The sequence below is a fragment of the Ceratotherium simum genome, chromosome 36, assembly GCF_057802395.1.
Source record: "Ceratotherium simum simum isolate JZ-2026a chromosome 36, ASM5780239v1, whole genome shotgun sequence".
NCBI classification, from domain to species: domain Eukaryota; kingdom Metazoa; phylum Chordata; class Mammalia; order Perissodactyla; family Rhinocerotidae; genus Ceratotherium; species Ceratotherium simum.
Window position 1 is genome coordinate 14680329 of NC_141935.1, and position 18197 is coordinate 14698525.

The 18197-nt window shown below is 36.7% G+C and overlaps 1 protein-coding gene across 1 annotated transcript in view; it reads right to left on the minus strand.

The window, feature by feature from the left end:
* The window catches only part of USH2A (usherin), a 761558-nt gene that overhangs the window by 164049 nt on the left and 579312 nt on the right, over nucleotides 1-18197 (minus strand). Inside the window, exon 50 of the mRNA XM_087424358.1 lies at nucleotides 8537-8758. Within this exon, the coding sequence (XP_087280484.1) occupies nucleotides 8537-8758 (222 nt within the window). The remainder of the gene's footprint in view (nucleotides 1-8536; nucleotides 8759-18197) is intronic.

Here is an 18197-nt window from a genome sequence, read left to right on the forward strand (position 1 = left end):
TTGTGCGACTCGGGGATTGATCATGGGAACCACATTTTAAGCCAAAGGATTATATTTTAGGCCTAGAAGAATGAACAAAAAAAAAAAGGTTTGTGATTAGTCATTCTTAGGACAAACTTACGAAATTGGTGGCAGAGCATAAAAGAAAAGAAATGTATGCTTGTCTTCACCAGCAGATGGCGCTAGGGCTACCACGACAAAAAAGAGAAAGAAAGAGTCGAGTAAAAATGCTCCCCAAATCGGTGCAATATATGTTAAAGCAATTATACATTACACTTTTCAAAAATTCATTATGTTGTATGGAAATCTTCCTGGGAAATATTCTTTCCATACAACGCTTATACCATGGATTTCTGTACTATATTTCTCTCTTTGCAAAGTTCCCCAATTCCACCTTACGTAACAAACAGTGGTAAGTCATTCATTTTACTGAAGTCCGAGTCCAGGACATGAAAACTCAATATTCTATTTCCAAACAATTTCAACCCAGAGTTTCATATCAAAGACTTCATGGACAACATTTATAACAGAAATAAGACAATATGTTCTAAAGGTCTGTCTTGATCAGTTTCTCATGGCTAAAAGGAAATCCTATCCTCTTTGAATGATAGAGAGGTTTTAATTTTCATCTTTTAATACTAAGAGATATAATCAAGTCCAACTCAAGATAAATGGCATACATGATAAAACCATATAAGTAAACACTAAGAATAAAAAGTAATAAAGAGGTTTAAAATATATCCAAAGAAAATGGTTAAGAATACATATCCACTGAAATGACAAGCATGACTTTCATCCCAAGATACCTGTATAACACTCCTGCACAACTCATCTGCCCAGGGAGAGCACTAAAAACATAAACGCTACCCCAGCACTTCTGTTCCAACAGCATCTGTTAATTCACTCCATTTATAAAATACATATTGACAAAGACAACTGAACTGGGACCAGGGAGATTTGATTTGGTGTGAGAAAGTCAATTCAATGTGATTTTGTTAAAGGGCTCCTGCAGGCAAATAAAAGAGTTTAAGTAATAAAATACATAAAGAGATGTTTTATGAGCCAGCCCGGTCTCGTGGCAGGCACACAATGCCAGGCAGGGAGAGAGGCCAGGCTTAGGAACAATATTATGAGATCCAAACCCTTGTGTAGCAGGTATGGTGTTGCGAGGTTGAGGAGAAAATGGGCCATATGGATATTCTGGAAGGTCATTAAGGTCACAGTCATTAGGGGCGACAGGGGGGAGCAGTAGCAGAGAGAGGAACAAGACATGTGGAACGTGTCTATTTTCAGTGAGACCTGCAGGAAGGTCAAGAGAATAGGAGATTTTTTTCCTTTTTTAAAGGATCATCCCTTCAGTCCACCATGATTACCAGAATTGGCGGAATTGCAGAATGTCATGAGAAACTCTAATGCTAATTTTGATTCACAGCAGTTGAGGAATGTCAGAATTTGCTTAAGAAATGTTTGACTAGCACGGAACATCATATTGAAGTAAATGAAAAAATGATTCTGAAATTTGGGTTTATGGATGGACTTCAAGGGTGTATGAAATTGCAGGAAAATTTTTGTGTGAGTTCTGTGTGCCATTATTTGAAGTGAGGGTTTGTAACTTTCAAGAGATTCTAAAGGGAGGTGTATGGCCCCCAAAAGATTAAGAATCGTTACCCTAGTGGACAGTAACCTCTACTCCATTTCTTAGATCAGCTATGTTCTACTTTTGGGCAATAGTATTCCGACTTATCTTTCCTTCTCCCTCACATTCGTTCTGCCACTCAAAGCTAATTTATTTCCTTAAATCACAGTTCTTATCATCACATTGCCTCTTCCCTGAGTACTAAATAATGTTCAACTCCTTTTGCCTACTCAGATTTATCTGCCTCTATTTCCTAACACACGGTGTACACCTCCAATAACCCCCCTGCTTGCTACTAGTTGAACATGCTCTGCAGATTGCTAATTTCCCACTTTAGCTCAAGCTATGCTCTTTTGCTGAAACATCTTTCTTCCATCCACATGTCTCAAAATCCTACTCATTGTTTGAGGTTCCAATCCAACGGTTCAGCTTTTTTCATCACCTTGACTGGAGTGATCTCTCAGTCTTAAGAACACCTCTCTCTAGCTCATGTTTAACCATATAGGTACTTGTCTCCTTTATTAGATTGTAAGTCATTAAGGACAAAGATGGAATCTTAGCCATTTTTACACTCACAGAGCACCGAGAATGGTATCTTGATTATAGTTTCTACACATTGCATATGACTGAATAAAGGAATACGGCAATTGACTTAAAAAAAGTAACAGATGAACATAGATGATAAAATGAGACATTTTGCTGCTCTTTGGGAAACTTTGACCTATCATGGTACAGGGGGGCAACACTTTTACATACCCCCCGCCTGGCAACCATGGTTCTGTCTTTAACGGACCTGTTTTTAGCTAACTCATCTAAAGGAGGAAGAGGTACTCAACTGGTTGGTCATAGCACAGGATAACTAACTAATTCTTATGATTTTCTAGGAGAGATGATTACTATGCCTCAAAACAGTGGTTCTCAAAGTTTGGTCTCAGGACCCCTTTTTTTGTTGGTGCCATCGAGTCAATTGTGACTCCCAGCAACACTGTGGACAGCAGAGCGGACCCTGCTCTGTCTTTTTGCCCCATCCTCTCCTCTTCTGGTGCTGAATCAGACGATGTTCTGCTGCTATTCACAGGGTTTTCATGGCCAATTTTTTCCGAAGTGAGTAGCCAGGTCCTTCTTCCTAGTCTGTCAGAGCTTCCTAGTCTGGAAGCTCTGCTGAAACCTGTCCACCATGGATGAACCTGTTGATATTTGAAATCCTGGTATCATAGCTTTCAGCATCACAGCAACACACAGCAGCCGCAAGGTGACAACCAACAGACAATAGACAGGTGGCGTGGTTCCCTGACAGGGAAACGAACCCGGGTTGCAGCGGTGAAAACACCGAATCTTAACCACAAGACCACTCAGGACCCCTTTACACTTTTACAAGTAACTGAGGACCCTCAATAGCTTTTGTTTATACAGGTTATATCTGTTGATATTTACTGGGTTAGAGCCTAAAACAGAAATTTTTGGAATATGTATTTATTAATTCATTTAAAATAATAATAAACATACAACATGTTAACATAAGTATTTATGAAAAATAAATATAGTTTCCAAACTGAGAAAAACTAGTGAGAAGAATAACATTGTTTTACATTTTTGCAAGCATCTCTAATGTCTGGCTCAATAGAAGGAACTGAATTCTCATATCCTCTTTTGCATTCAATTGTTGCAATATCACATGTCATGTAACCTCTGGAAAACTCCACTGTACACTCATGAGAGAATGAGAGTGGAAAAGGCATATAATAGCTTAGTATGATGACGGGAATAGTTTTGATCTCACAGACCACCTGCAAAGGTCTTGAAGACCCTCAGGAGTTCTCCAGGGCCATGCTTTAAAGGTCATTGCCTTAGAGCCTAGTACTCACAGACAGTACCCTTTCTTCTAACTTTGGTATACATGTGGTGTGCAGTCAAAGAACAGAGTTTACAATGTCTCTTTTTTTTTCCTGGTCATCCAGAATATGCTTGCAACTTGGTAGTTATATTACGCTGGGCCTGCTCATCAGACTTGAAACAACATTGATGTGGTCAGGGTTGGAGAGTATCCAATGCTTGTCCAGGTATCAGAATGCTCAGAGAGGTTAAGAGCTTGGCCTCTGTAGCCATTTGGGTGGAGACAGAATCCTTTCTCAGCCACAGCGGCAAGAGATTCATGGGAAAATCTTCCAGCCTGCCTTGCATTTAGATGTCAACAGCTGAGTTCTAGACAATGAAATGTTAATAAAAATATTTGCTATTTCTAGACTTGGACAATAAAAAACTCACACACACGTTATTCCACGCTTTTTTCCCCTCCTGGATGCAGGAATGGATACAACTCTCAGGTGATTTTAGGAGCTGCCTATTAAAAATGGCAGAGCCTCTACAAGCCAGAATGACTGTGGGAAAGAGAGCTAACCTACAGAAGGTTGACGCCTCAGTGTTATTACACGAGAAAGAAATAAACCCCTAGGGCCGGCCCCGTGGCTTAGCGGTTAAGTGTGCGCGCTCCGCTGCTGGCAGCCCGGGTTCGGATCCTGGGCGCGCACCAACACACTGCTTCTCCAGCCATGCTGAGGCCGCGTCCCACATACAGCAACTAGAAGGATGTGCACCTATGACATACAACTATCTACTGGGGCTTTGGGGGGAAAATAAATAAACAAATAAAATCTTTAAAAAAACAAATAAACCCCTATTGTTTTGGAGCCTTTATAGATTTTTTATTTAAATTTTTTGTTTATTGCAGTAACATTGGTTTATAACATTGTATAAGTTTCAGGTGTACATCATTATACTTCTATTTCTGCATAGATTACATCATGTTCACCACCCAATACTAACTACAACCCATCACCACACACTTGTGCCGAATTATCCCTTTCGCCCTCCTCCCTGCCCCCTTCCCCTCTGGTAACCACCAATCCAATCTCTGTCTCCACGTGTTTGTTTGTTGTTGTTATTATCTACTATTTAATGAGGGAAATCATACAGTATTTGACCTTCTCCCTCTGACTTATTTCACTTTGCATGATACCCTCAATGTCCAGCCACGTTGTCACAAATGGCTGGATTTCATCGTTTCTTATGGCTGAGTAGTATTCCATTGTGTATATATACCACATCTTCTTTATCCATTCGTCCCTTGATGGGCACTTCAGGGAAATGCAAATCAAAACTACAATGAGATATCCCCTCACGTCCGTCAGAATGGCTATAATTAACAAGACAGGAAACAACATGTGTTGGAGAGGATGTGGAGAGAAGGGAACTCTCATACACTGCTGGTGGGAGTGCAAACTGGTGCAGCCACTATGGAAAACAGTATGGAGATTCCTCATAAAATTAAGGATAGAACTACCATATGATCCAGCTATTCCACTGCTGGGTATTTATCCAAAGAACCTGAAAACACCAATGCATAAAGATACATGCACCCCTGTGTTCATTGCAGTTATTCACAATAGACAAGACTTGGAAACAATCTTTTTACATTTTGAAGTTCATTTATAACAGCGGTGAATGTTACCTGAAGTAATACAGCCACTTAGGAGCTATGTGATTTGGGGGAAGTTTTTAACTTCTGTTAAAATTGCTTCTGTTTCCTCATCTGTAAAACGGAGATAATAATAATACTTCCCTCATAGAGCTGTTGTGAGGATTAAATGTGTTGTTGTATATGAAGCACACAGAACTCAACTTGGTGAATAGTGAACATGGGATGTTGTTTACTTGTTGTTGCTGTTGTATTTTGTCTCCTGATCCTTGTGTACATCTTTTAGCCAATATGCTGTGTCTAGGAGACACTGGGCTGGATTCCTTGATTGGACTTGAGTTATCTTTAGATGCTAACCTCTTAAGTCTACAACCATGAGGGAAAATTCTGAAAGGATTATGTGTCTACACTGGACTCTTGCATATTATATGATTTAATACATCATTCATTTTCAAAGAAGGTCTCGGGAGGTTGGTTTTTGTTTTTGTCTCTTAGTTTGACCTGGCAAAGTCGACCTTCTTCTATATTATAATACAGATCCAGGTGGCCTGTGCCATCCTTTACAGGTAAGCCTTAAATTCCTGGGGTCAATGAAAATGTCCTAATTGAAACCTAATTCTGTTGTATCCACTACACTATCACTCTCTTCTGGACAGTTGATGGAGATCAACAAAATGACATGGGACTATCAACCAGTTTGACAGTATATATATAAAAATCTTCCTCTAAATGTGTCCCACTGGGTTGTATTAAAAAATATATAAGATGGATACAGTGTGGATATAGATGGGTGATTTGTAAATTCATGGAACAGTAAAAGCCTTGGAAACACACTTGATGGTGGTCCAAGGATAAAATCAGAAACTAGAAATCAGGTATTTTTTGGCTCAAAGAAGGAGATGAGTCTTTCCCACACTGGGAGGATTGAAATTTAGTTGTGAATAATTTAATTTATGTATTTCTTACTTATTTAAGGGCTATCAAAATACTGAGAGTTTAGTATTTTTTATTAAGGCACAAGATTCAGGTACACCAAGGATTGATACTTATTATTTTTTTGATTGATTAGTTTGTTATTAAAGTGCTCGTCTTAATAGTTTTCATCAGAACTTTACAATCAAGAGAATGCATACAAGAATATGGTATTTAACAATATTATAATAATCAATTTACATAATTGTTGCTTGTATTATAGATAACTCTTTGATGGTTTTTAAAAAGAGAAGAAATTATAGAAAGACAGTAGAGAATTCATAATTCATCTCCATCAAGATATCATGACGTCCTGAAATCACACTCAGAGAGGGGTTGGATTTCCAGCTCTTACTAGTTGAAGTGGTTCATTTACCCTGAAACTAATGAAGCTTGACCTTCAGGGTACTTCGCTTGCATGAGCCCCTTCCAAGGAAAGCATGGTTATATATTTTTATAAAATTTGCAAATGTATAATTTTTAACTACAATTTGCTATGGTCATTGTCTCTTGTCCCTTTAAGTTGCTCTCTGTCATACGTGTTCTCATATTGATTGAAATTGGAGTACCATGGATATTTTTGAAATCTAACTAAGGGGAATTTGAATTGGGGAAATATTTAATTTGAGATCAGTAGCTCTATTTATATGATTTCAGTTGCTTCCATGAAAAAGTTGTTAAGGCTTAAATATGCCATTTTAACTGCAGTTTGGAAAGATAAAAAATGTGAGAAATTATAGACTCCTAATTAGGATGCATATAAAGGGAAGCTTTAAAGAAAGAGAGATCAGATAGAAAAATTAATATGATATGAAACAAAAGCTGTGAAAATAAACAATGGAATCAACTAAAATATTCTGACAAACAGAATTGTAACAAAATAAATTTCAGATCATACCAAAAGTAGTAAACTATTAAAAGAGAATGATGAGTCTAGGATTGAAGTAATGCATAGACAATTTGATTATTTGATAATACAATTATGAAGAGAAGTAACTCATAAATATATTGGAAAAATGTACACTTTTTACCAATGTGTAGCTAAAATAGTGACCTCTATGATAATATACAACTCAAATTCAGTCACACAATAAAGACATCCACGAAAAACTGGCTAATGATGTTGTCAATTCAACAAATATTTAGATAACTCACCGCAAATCACCTTAAGAAAACTTAAAATGCCCTTAAATCTTAGAAAGACCCTTGGTAGATATTTCTCCACATTTGGCAATAATCTTAAACATTTACATAATATTACAATAATGAGTTGTAAAGATTAAAGTCATTTTTATAAACCTTAAATAATTAAAAAAAATTTTTGATTAACCCTGTGATGAGAAGTAATGAATTATCTTTCTATTCTCTCTATAGATAATTACAGTACAAAGCCATTGTTGTATGAAGAGATGATCATGGTTATAGGATAAACACGTCAGGGAAAAATATACAGACATGTCAGAATTTATATAATCCAAATATTCTACTTTTATGTTAGTGGGATTTGCTAGGTTCCTTTTAGATTTGTCATTTTTGTAATTTATTTCCCTCTTGTAGATAAATGTTTATTTTAATATTTTGTCTTGTCTTCATTATTTCATTTTCTTTTCTTAAAGAGAAATTGTATAACTTTCAGGCACCCAAAAATCTAGATCTAAATAGCTGTGTAATCTTGAGCAAGAGTCTAATCTCTGTACCTCAGTTTCCTCATTTTCAAAATGTGGATGATAATAGTGCCTATCTCATAAGATTGTTATAAAGATTAATTGAGGTAATAATATATAAAACATTGGGCATAACGCCTGTTAGATAAGTAAGTACTCAGTAATGATACTCATAGTAAGTACTCAGTTAATGATAATGATTGCTATTAATATTAGTGTTAGTTTAATAGCTACAGAAGAATAATGGAGTAAAAGAATTATGACACAATATCATAAATAATAATTTTGTATACTGTTAGTATTTGCTAGGAAATATTCTCTTAATCCAGAACCAATGCATTCATGTGTGTTTCATTTGTTTGTTTTTTGGTGGACAAGACATTTTTTAAGAAGAAGTAATTTTGATCAATTTTTAAGAAATGTATAACATGCACATAAAAATGTGAGATTACATTTTTATTGGTTGAGCAATACGTACCTAATTGTTGCATTAGATATAATTAACATGAGCTTTAATTAGTTATTTGTTTTATATCTAGGGCAAATTTCTTTTTTTTTTTTTTTCACTTTAATTTTTGTTTATTGCAGTAACATTGGTTTATAACATTGTAAAAATTTCAGGTGTACATCATTGTACTTCTATTTCTGCATGGACTACATCATGTTCACCACCAAAATACTAATTACAACCCATCACCACACACATGTACCGAATTATTAGGGCAAATTTCTTAACCTCTCTGCTTCCCAGATTCTCCACTGACTGAAAGGTAGACAAGGGTCCCTTACCTGGAAGGCGACTGTACACCATGCCGTCTTCTCCTCCACCACAGCACTCTAAATCTTTGCTCACAATCTGTCCATCACAGCACTGCTGGCCGTGGCCATCATGAAGCCTCCCAGCACAGCAGATCTGGTTTCCTGAGGCGGAGTACGGCATTCTGCCACAGCAGGAGTCGCCGATGCCAGTGGAAACCCGATGGTGCTCTTCATCTGGACAGCATACTTCACCTGTCAATTTAGGACAATAAGCATCATTGCATGAGTTAAAAAAATATGCGTTGACTCACAACTAAATTTTATCACAATCATCTTGCAGATGCCAAATGGTTGACAGAATCACTAGAAAGAATATCATCATATTGGAGTTGCAAAATCTCAATACGTCAAAATTTTTGCATTAAAGATGTATAAACATGTGTCTATTCACATACACACACGCCAACTTAGAGGTAAAACTGTGTTTCCCATTTCCTCTCTAACCCTTAATAAATGAGCACATTATGTCTGGTGACATAGATTAAGTGACATTACAAAAAAATTTGTCTACAAATGATTTTCTATCTATTTAGTGTAATTTCTTTTTTTTTGGAAAGTGGGGTGGATTCAGAAATGAACTCTTGATAAATTTTTATTGTCTATGATTATAATTTTTTAAACCAAACTATATTTATTTAACCAAATGAAATACTTCCGATGGGAAGGTCAGTTAAGTGAGAGGAGGTAAACACACTATATTCAAGTCAGCACATGAGCACTTTGCTGAGCTACAGTAGACACTGAATTTCGCTAATGTAGTTACACCCACATTCCTTTTTACATGATATTCTGAGAAACTTGAGATAAGAATAAAATAATCTCTTGGCTGGTGCCTTGGGATCAAAGGGTTCAAATATTCTAAATATCATCAGTCAGCTTTCTATTTATTTTTATAAAGAGGCTTCTAAAAGACAGGAAAACTCTAAAAGACAGAAAAATTTTAAAATTTCTTCCCTTAAGGACACCTTAGAAAAGACCAATTACAACTTGGTGGATCTAAAAGTCAAACTTCATCTTTCCTCTCAATCTCACGACCCACCTCTGTGTTGACCTCCCGCCTAGCCTCCGGAACCTTGACTTCCTCCTCCCCCTTGCTTTATTCCTTCTTTTCTTCCTCCACCCTCAACAGACCCTCTTCTCTTTCCTTCACTTTCCCTTCTTAATCATATCTTTCTCCCTGGACAATATCCCTTATTATATCTTATAAAGGATGTGAGAATGATGACCAACGTGGCAGGTCTTATAGCTTTAAATTATAGTCTAGACAAGATTTAACATAATCTAGTTAATGACTTGCAAAAACTTCTTAAGAAAAGGCAGAAGTTCCCTGAAGAATTTAGGATTGCCTTAGGAATTTATAGTCTGGATTCCCTGATCTCTGTCAATTAGTTCATCTTTGTGGGATGCCAGGATATGCCAAAATTTGGTTAGTATAAGCAAGATGAATTGCTTACCAAAATGATATTAATAATACAGGACAACATTTAACTATGGATAGATATACAAAGAGTATAAAAATAGGACAAAAACTCTTAATAGCTATCACTGAGGTCTTTATTGTCCAAAATTCATTGCTCAAAAATTCATCCCACTAGATAAAATGGACAAACTACACAAAAATACACAACCTACCAAGTCTGAATCATGAAGAAATAGAAAATCTGAATAGGGTTATAACTAGTAACAAAATTGAATCACTAATCAAAAGCCTCCCAACAAAGAAAAGCCATGGACCAGATAGCTTCACTGGTGAATTCTACCAAACTTTTAAAGAAGAATCAACATAAATCCTTCTCAAACTCTTCCAAAAAATTGAAGAGGAAGACATACTTCCTAACTCAATATATGAGGCCTGTATTACCCCGATAACAAAACCAGACAAAGACACTTCAAGAAAAGAAAACTACTGGCCAATAGCCCTTATGAATATTGACGCAAAAATCCTCAACAAAATGAATTCAACAGCACATTAGAAAGATTATACAGCATGACCAAGTGGGATGTATCCTGGAATGCAAGGATGATTCAACATACAAAAATCAACCAATTTAATGCACCATAACAACAGAATGAAAGAAGACAAACACCTAGTCATCTCCACTGATGTAGAAAAAGCATTTGAGAAAATTCAGCATTGTTCTATTACAAAAACATTCAACAAACTGTGAATAGAAGGAAACTACTTCAACATAATAAAGGACATATATGAAAAACTCACAGCTAACATTATATTCAACAGTGAAAGCCTTCCTTTGAAGATCAAGAAGAAGACAAGGATGCTGACTTTTGCCACTCTTATTCAATATAATATTGGAAGTTATAGCTAGAGCAATTAGGCAAGAAAAAGGAAAAAAGTCATCCAAATTGAAAAGGAAAAAGTGAAATTATCTCTGATCACAGACAATACAATCTCATATGTATAAAACCCTAGAAATTCCACACACACAAAAATTTTCTTAAAATTAATAAATGAATTCAGCAAAGTTGCAGGATACAAAATTAACACACAAAAATTAGTTATGTTTCTACACACTAAGACTGAACAATCTGAAAAAGAGTTAAAAAAACAATTCCATTTTATAATAGTATAAAAATATTTAAGAATAAGCTTAACCAAGGAGGTGAAATAATTGTACACTAAAAACTACAAAATGCTGCTCAAAGAAATTAAAGACGACACAGATAAATAGAATGACATCCCATGTTCATGGATTAGAAGACTTAATATTGGTAAGACATCAATACTACCCAAAGTGATCTTCAATTCAATGCAGTCCCTATCAAAAATATCAGCAATACTTTTTGCAGAAATAGAAAAATCCATCCTGAGATTCAAATGGAATTTCAAGCGACCCCAAATAGCAAAAACAATCTTGAAAAAGAATGAAGTTGGAGGTCTCACACTTCCTGATTTCAAAACTTACAACAAAGCTATAGTAATCAAAACAGTGTGGTCTTGGTACAAAGACAGACATATAGACCAATGGAATAGAATAGACAGCCTAAAAATAAAACTTTGCATATATGATCAAATGATTTTCAACAAGGATGCCAAGACCATTCAATTGGGGAAGGGCCATCTTTGCAACAAATGGTGCTGGGAAAACCAGATATCCAAATGCAAAGAATGAAGTTGAATACTTACCTTATACTATATACAAAAATTAACTCAAAATGGATCCAAGACCCAAATGTAAAACCTAAAAGTATAAAATTCTTAGAAGAAAACATAGAGGAAAAGTTTAATGACATTGGATTTGGCAATGATTTTTTGACTATAACACCAAATGCACAGGCAACAAAAGAAAGAACAGATGAATTGTACTTCATCAAAATTAAAAAGTGTTATGCATCTAAAGACACTATCAACTGAGTAAAATGACAACCCACGGGAGAAAATATTTGCAAATCATATATCTAATAATGGATTAGATGGATAATAATGGATTTATATATTCTGGATAATATCCAGAATATATAAAGAACTCCTACAACTCAAAAACAAAAAATACGAAGCATCTAATTAAAAAAATGGGCAAAGGATTCATACAGACATATCTCCAAAGAAGATATACAGATGGCCAACAAGCACGTGAAAAGACGCTCAACATTACTAATTGTTAGGGAAATGCATATCAAAATCACAGTAGGATGGCTATTATTTAAAAAAAAAAACATAGAAAATAAGTGTTAGCAAGGAAGTGGAGAAATTGGAACCCTGTGCATTGCTGCTGGGAATGTAAAATGGTGCAGCTGTTGTGGAAACCACTATGGTAGTTCCTCAAAAAATTAAACATAGAATTACCCTATGATTCAGGAATTCCACTTCTGGATATATAGCTAAAAGAATGGAAAGCACGGACTTGAACAGATATTTGTACACCAATATTTATAGCAGCATTATTCACAATAGCCAAAAGGGGGAAACAACCCAAATGTCTATTAACAGATGAATAGAGAAACAAAATGTGGTATATACACACAATGGGATATTATTCAGCCTGAAACAGGAATGAAATTCTGACACATGCTACAACATTGATGAACCTTGAAAACATTAAGTGAAATAAGCTGGTCACAAAAGGACAAATATTATATGATTCTGCTTAGATGAGTTACCTAAAGTAGTCAAATTCATAGAGACAGAAAACAGAACGGTGGTTGCCAGGGGTTAGGAGTGAGGGACAATGGGGAGTTCATGTTAGATGGGTATACAGTTTCAGCTTGGGAAGATAAACATGTTTTGGAGATGGTGGTGGTGATGATTGCACAACAATGTGAATGTATTTAATGCCACTGATCTGTGTACCTAAAAATGGTTAAAATGATACATTTTATGCTATGTATATTTTACCACAATAAAAAAAAAATCCAGTTCCATAAACAGGGAAAACATAATTCCATGCCTGGTTTCAGAGACTGCTTAAATACCACCCTCCGGGAGTACTCTGGTCTCAACAGAAGTGAAGGAGATATGACAACTTCCCAGAAAACAGAAGGTAAGATAGCAGACTGTCCCTCCTCTCTAAATTGCAAGAGCTTGCTGGGCACTTGGAAGATACTTTGGCTCAGAAAAAAGAAAAAAAAAATCAGACAAAATTAATACTTTTTCAGATTACACAATTAGATAAAGCCAAGAACAAGGACACCTCTATGTCTAATCGACACAAAGGCAACTGTCAATATTGTAAGGAAAAGGGACATTAGAAGAACACTTGCTCTACTTTAGCTAGAAAGATAGAATTGAAAAAGGAAAAGGACGAACATTGACAGAAGAACCCCTCTCTGCGCAAGCAGTTGCTCTGGTCTATCCATCATTGCCCTTAACACGAAACAGAGAAGTTTTCATGGAGTTGTATAAATTGAAGGTTTCATATCTAATTGATATTGACTCTACATTATCTACCATAAATTCTACTACTTTTCTATCATTCCTTCCTAGGAATAATCAAACCGTCTTAGTGGTAGAAATTTCAAATACCTCTCAGACTCTGCCTTTGTCGTTTTTTTTTTCCCTCCCCAAATCCCAGTCCATGCTTGTATATCCTAGCTGTAAGTCCTTCTAGTTCTACGTGAGCTGCCGCCACAGCATGGCAGCTGACACATGGGTGGCGTGGTTCCACGACCAGGAAACAAACCGGGCCGCCAAAGTGGTGAGAGTGCCAAGCTTTAACTCATCAGGGCTGGTTCATGCCTTTGTCTTTTTTTAATCTCTCTTGAATCAACACACTTTTCTGTTTAGTAATTCCACTCCAGTACATCTGCTGGGAGGAGATCCACTTTGTCGTTGGGATGCCAGTATTAAATGTGGACCCCAAAGCCTCTTTCTGGAACTCCCAGGAGAAGAATCCCCAGTCTATAATTTGATGGTGGCACAGACTGATCACCCACTACCTGATGCCTCCATGACCAACATTTCAGACCTTGACTCTATCTTCAAGAGCCTCTGGGGCAAGGAAAGTTCAGATATGGGATTCACGGAGCAGGCTAAACCCTTACAGGTCTCTATAATCAGGCTATGCCCGTCTTGAAACTGACCCAAAATCTATTAAAAAGAAAAAGGCAGCCATTGAATAATTGTGGCCATCGTATCCACATAGCTCCAGAAAGGACTTGTTATCCACTGTAGAAACTCTTATAATATACAATCCATTCCATCAAAAAGATAACTGACTTGTATACCACATTGTCCAAGATTTAAGGGCCATTAACAAGATCGTGCTTCCTCACTTCCTTGTAGTTCCCAACTCTAACACCTCCTATCTCCAATCCCTGAGACAGTTGCTTAATTTAGAGTTATAGATCTAAGCTCAGTTGTTTTGCTTATTTTCTTACACTCAGACTCACAGTATCTTTTGGCATTCACTTGGGACAGTTATGCTCCAAGAGTTTACAGAAATGCTCTCTTAATTCTCACAATTGCTTAGCCATAACCTTAGTGTGGTAAGCAGAATATGGCCTCCCAAAGATGTCCTCATCTTAATCCCTGGAATCTGTGACTATGTTATGTTACATGGCAAAGGGGAATTAGAATAGCAGAGGGGGCCCAGCCCAGTGGCGTAGTGGTTAAGTTCATGTGCTCTGCTTTGATGGCCCGGGGTTCACAGGTTCGAATCCTGGGTGCAGACTGATGCACTGCTCATCAGGCCATGCTGTGGCAGCCTGCCACATACGAAATGGAGGACAATGGGCATGGATGTTAGCTCAGGGCCAATCTTCCTCAGCAAAAAAAAAAAAAAAGCAGATACAATTAAGTTTGATAACACGATGTAAGAAAGTCTTGACTGGCCATTGTAGGCCTGGGAGATGGAAGGGAGCCACTAGCCAAGGAATGTGGGCAGCTTCTAGGGGGTGAAAAAGGTAAGAAAATGGATTCTCTTCTCCAGAAGAGGACGCGGCCTGGCTGACACGTTGATTTTAGCCCAGTGAGATCCCTTTGGAACTTCTGACATTGAGAAATATAAGATAACAAATTTGTGTTGTTTTAAGCCACTAAGTGTGTGGAAATTTGTTATGGTAGCCCTAGGAAACTAAAATACTGAAGATATTAGATTTCCTCTATAAAACCCCACTCTTATACAATGTGTGGACAAATTTGTTATGTTCCCCAGAGAGTCTTGAAAAACTGAATCTCTATATCTGTTGACTTTGTGGTAGCACAAAGTCTCCAAACATCAATTTTTTCATAAAAAAGCACATTTTCTAGGGTCTAGATTCTAGACTGTGACATCATGCAAAATGGAAAGTCTCTTTCTCTTCAAAGGTTGGAAGCTATTCATGACTTTCCTCAGCCGATTGCCAAAAGTCAGCTTAGATAAAGGATTGCCTGGTCTCACAGAATCAGTGAGAATCAACAAGGATCCTTGTTCTCATAGAATCTCAATGTCCATTAGATATTTGATTCTTAGTTTTTGTGAACCGGTTGCCCCTTTATCGGATCTGATGAAAGTGGACACACCTGAGTCTTTGTTCTAGCCTGATTCATAAGAGACTGTCTTCTGTCACTTAAAGGATGCCTGTTAACCCCCTTTACTCTTACGCTCCCCAGTTACTGCAAACCTTTCCTTCTATCTGCACATGACAGATGGGGCAAGCTTTGGGGGCTCTAACTCAGGAGCTCAGTTGAAACTAAAGACATTAGTCTCCCGCTAATATTACTTAAAGTAACGTAATGAAGGTCACACAACTAAAAAGTGAAAGAAATGGGATGTGAAGCCAGGTAGTTTGACTCCAGACCCCATGATCTTATCTGCTAATTACTCAGCAAAAAGCCATCAAAACCCATACCAAAATTTTTCCTTTATTAGAATATGATCATATAAACTATTACCTGAAATAATGTCTAGTCTGACTAGGACATTTTTGCTTGTTTTCTTTTAATAGGGATTTTCAGTGTAATTTTAATGGAGATATATTTGCTTTCTGTTCTACCAATATACTAGAAAAATATATTGTTACGTGTACGAAGTCATCACATTATTATATAACACAATATCTCTAATGGCTCAATCTAATATTTGATCTTGAAAATTCCAATCTCGATTAGCTGGGTGACTTGGCCATATTCCCATGTCTCACTTTCCCTATTTGTAAAATGGAAATAGAATTCTAAGGCATACTCCTTTTTGTAAAATTTATTTTAAAAAATATCATCCAATAAAATTGACCTTTTTTGGATGCATAGTTCTGTGAATTTTAACACAAGAATACAATCAGATACAAAAAAGTTTCATTACCCCCAAAACCCCTTTATAGTCACATCTTCCTCCCACTCATGACCCTTGGAAATCACTGATTTGTTCGCCATCATTATAGCTTGTCTTTTCATGCATGTTATGTAAATGGAATCTCATAATACATAACTTTTTGAGACTGGTTTCTTCTATAGTTTGCTCCTTTTGATTGCTGTGTAGTATTCCTCTGTATGGTTGTACCACAGTTTACCTGTTTTACCCACCAAGGGACATTTGAGCTAGTTCTAGTTTTTGGAATTTATGAATAGAGCTGCTGTAAACATTCATGTGCAGGTTTTTGTGTAAGAAAACGTTTTCATTTCTCTAGAGATAATACCTAGGAGTGCACCAAAGCATACTCAATTTTCACTCAAGATCGAATTCCTAGAATGCAGAGGATAGTTGGCTTAGCTGATAGTGTAACCACGGGCCCTCTAGGACCAGTTCAAACTAACCCCAACTCATCAACAGAGTCATTGAGTTGTTTTTCAGGGGCAGTGAGCCAAAAATGCCAGTCACATAGCCAGAGCATGCACAGAGGAGAAAATCTTGACCTGAAATAACATCTGGAACCAAAGATTCTTCCCCCACGGAACCAAAAGGACCAGGACAGGACTGGAACTTGAAAGTTGGACTCTTATCAGAAGCGAGGGTCCATTGTCTAGGAAGAGCCAGTGTTAAAGCTCCTTTCCACACCTTACCATAAATGTTTAAAGCCCTCCAATCGAAAGCTGCCCCACCACACTTCCATGTATCAGCCTATTCCCCCTAACCTCTTAAATTTTGCCCCAAACCCTGGATTAGGGAGACAGATTTGAGAGCCTTGCTTCCTGTCTCCTTGCTGGTTGACCTCACAATAAAGCCTTTTCTTGTCTCAAAAACCAATGGCAAATTATTGGCTTTTTATGTGCATCAGGCAGAGAACTCCCTTTTTTGTGTGGTAACAATAGTCTTTGAAAGGATCCTATAATGTAGTATCTACAAGTAGAAGGGAACTTACAGTATTTTTCATGATGATTCTACTAGGGGCCAATGAAGTGAGCAGTAACATTACCGTATTTGTTACATTCCTCTGGGTAAAAGGATTTTCCTGTTTGGTCTGAAATGTAGTTGCCATATTTCTTAAATCTCTATAGCTAGAGAACACAGTGTCCCTCACTGGCAAACTTTCTCTAATATAACATGTCACATGGTTCAGGGGCAGCATCAGTTAATTAACCATCACTTAGGACAATGGTGGGCTTAGAGGAAACATAGTGTACACATCTATGTTGGGGAAAACCAACAATTTTTTTTATAAGCCTCTTTTGAGTATAATAAATGTTAATTGGTTTGGATAGTTTAGCCATATTTCACTGAATTCCTCAGAATCTTATTGAGTTACTGATAGAAGAAAAGGCTTTATAAAAAGAGATGTGGATTATAGCAATGAGAAGTAAAACTGATTTTTCCCCTCAAAAATGGGCTATTACACATAAGATACAAGGATCAGTCACCTTCTCATTAACCTCTCAAAATGAACCTATTTCATGAGACGCTTGAAAATGTTTTCTCTTTAAAAGCTACCATGCAGTCTTAACAGTTAATTGTTATTCTTATCAAAGAATGACCCACATTAACATTCAGCTTGAGGTCATTAGCATATTTACAAAAAAAGGGGAGTGAAATGAGCATTTTTTTCTCTGCTACTCTTTGTTATGGGGTGCTATGGAGAAAAGTTGTGAGAAAAAAATGAAGTAAATATTATTAACCAATATTTCAGACATCTATAAATAGCAAAATATCATCTCAGCCTTGAAGTGGTAGACTACTGATTGAATTTTAATTACTTTTAGATACAAGATGGTTTGGGGTCACTATCTTTTCTTTCTTGATGTAAACACTGTTAAAGTAGTTAA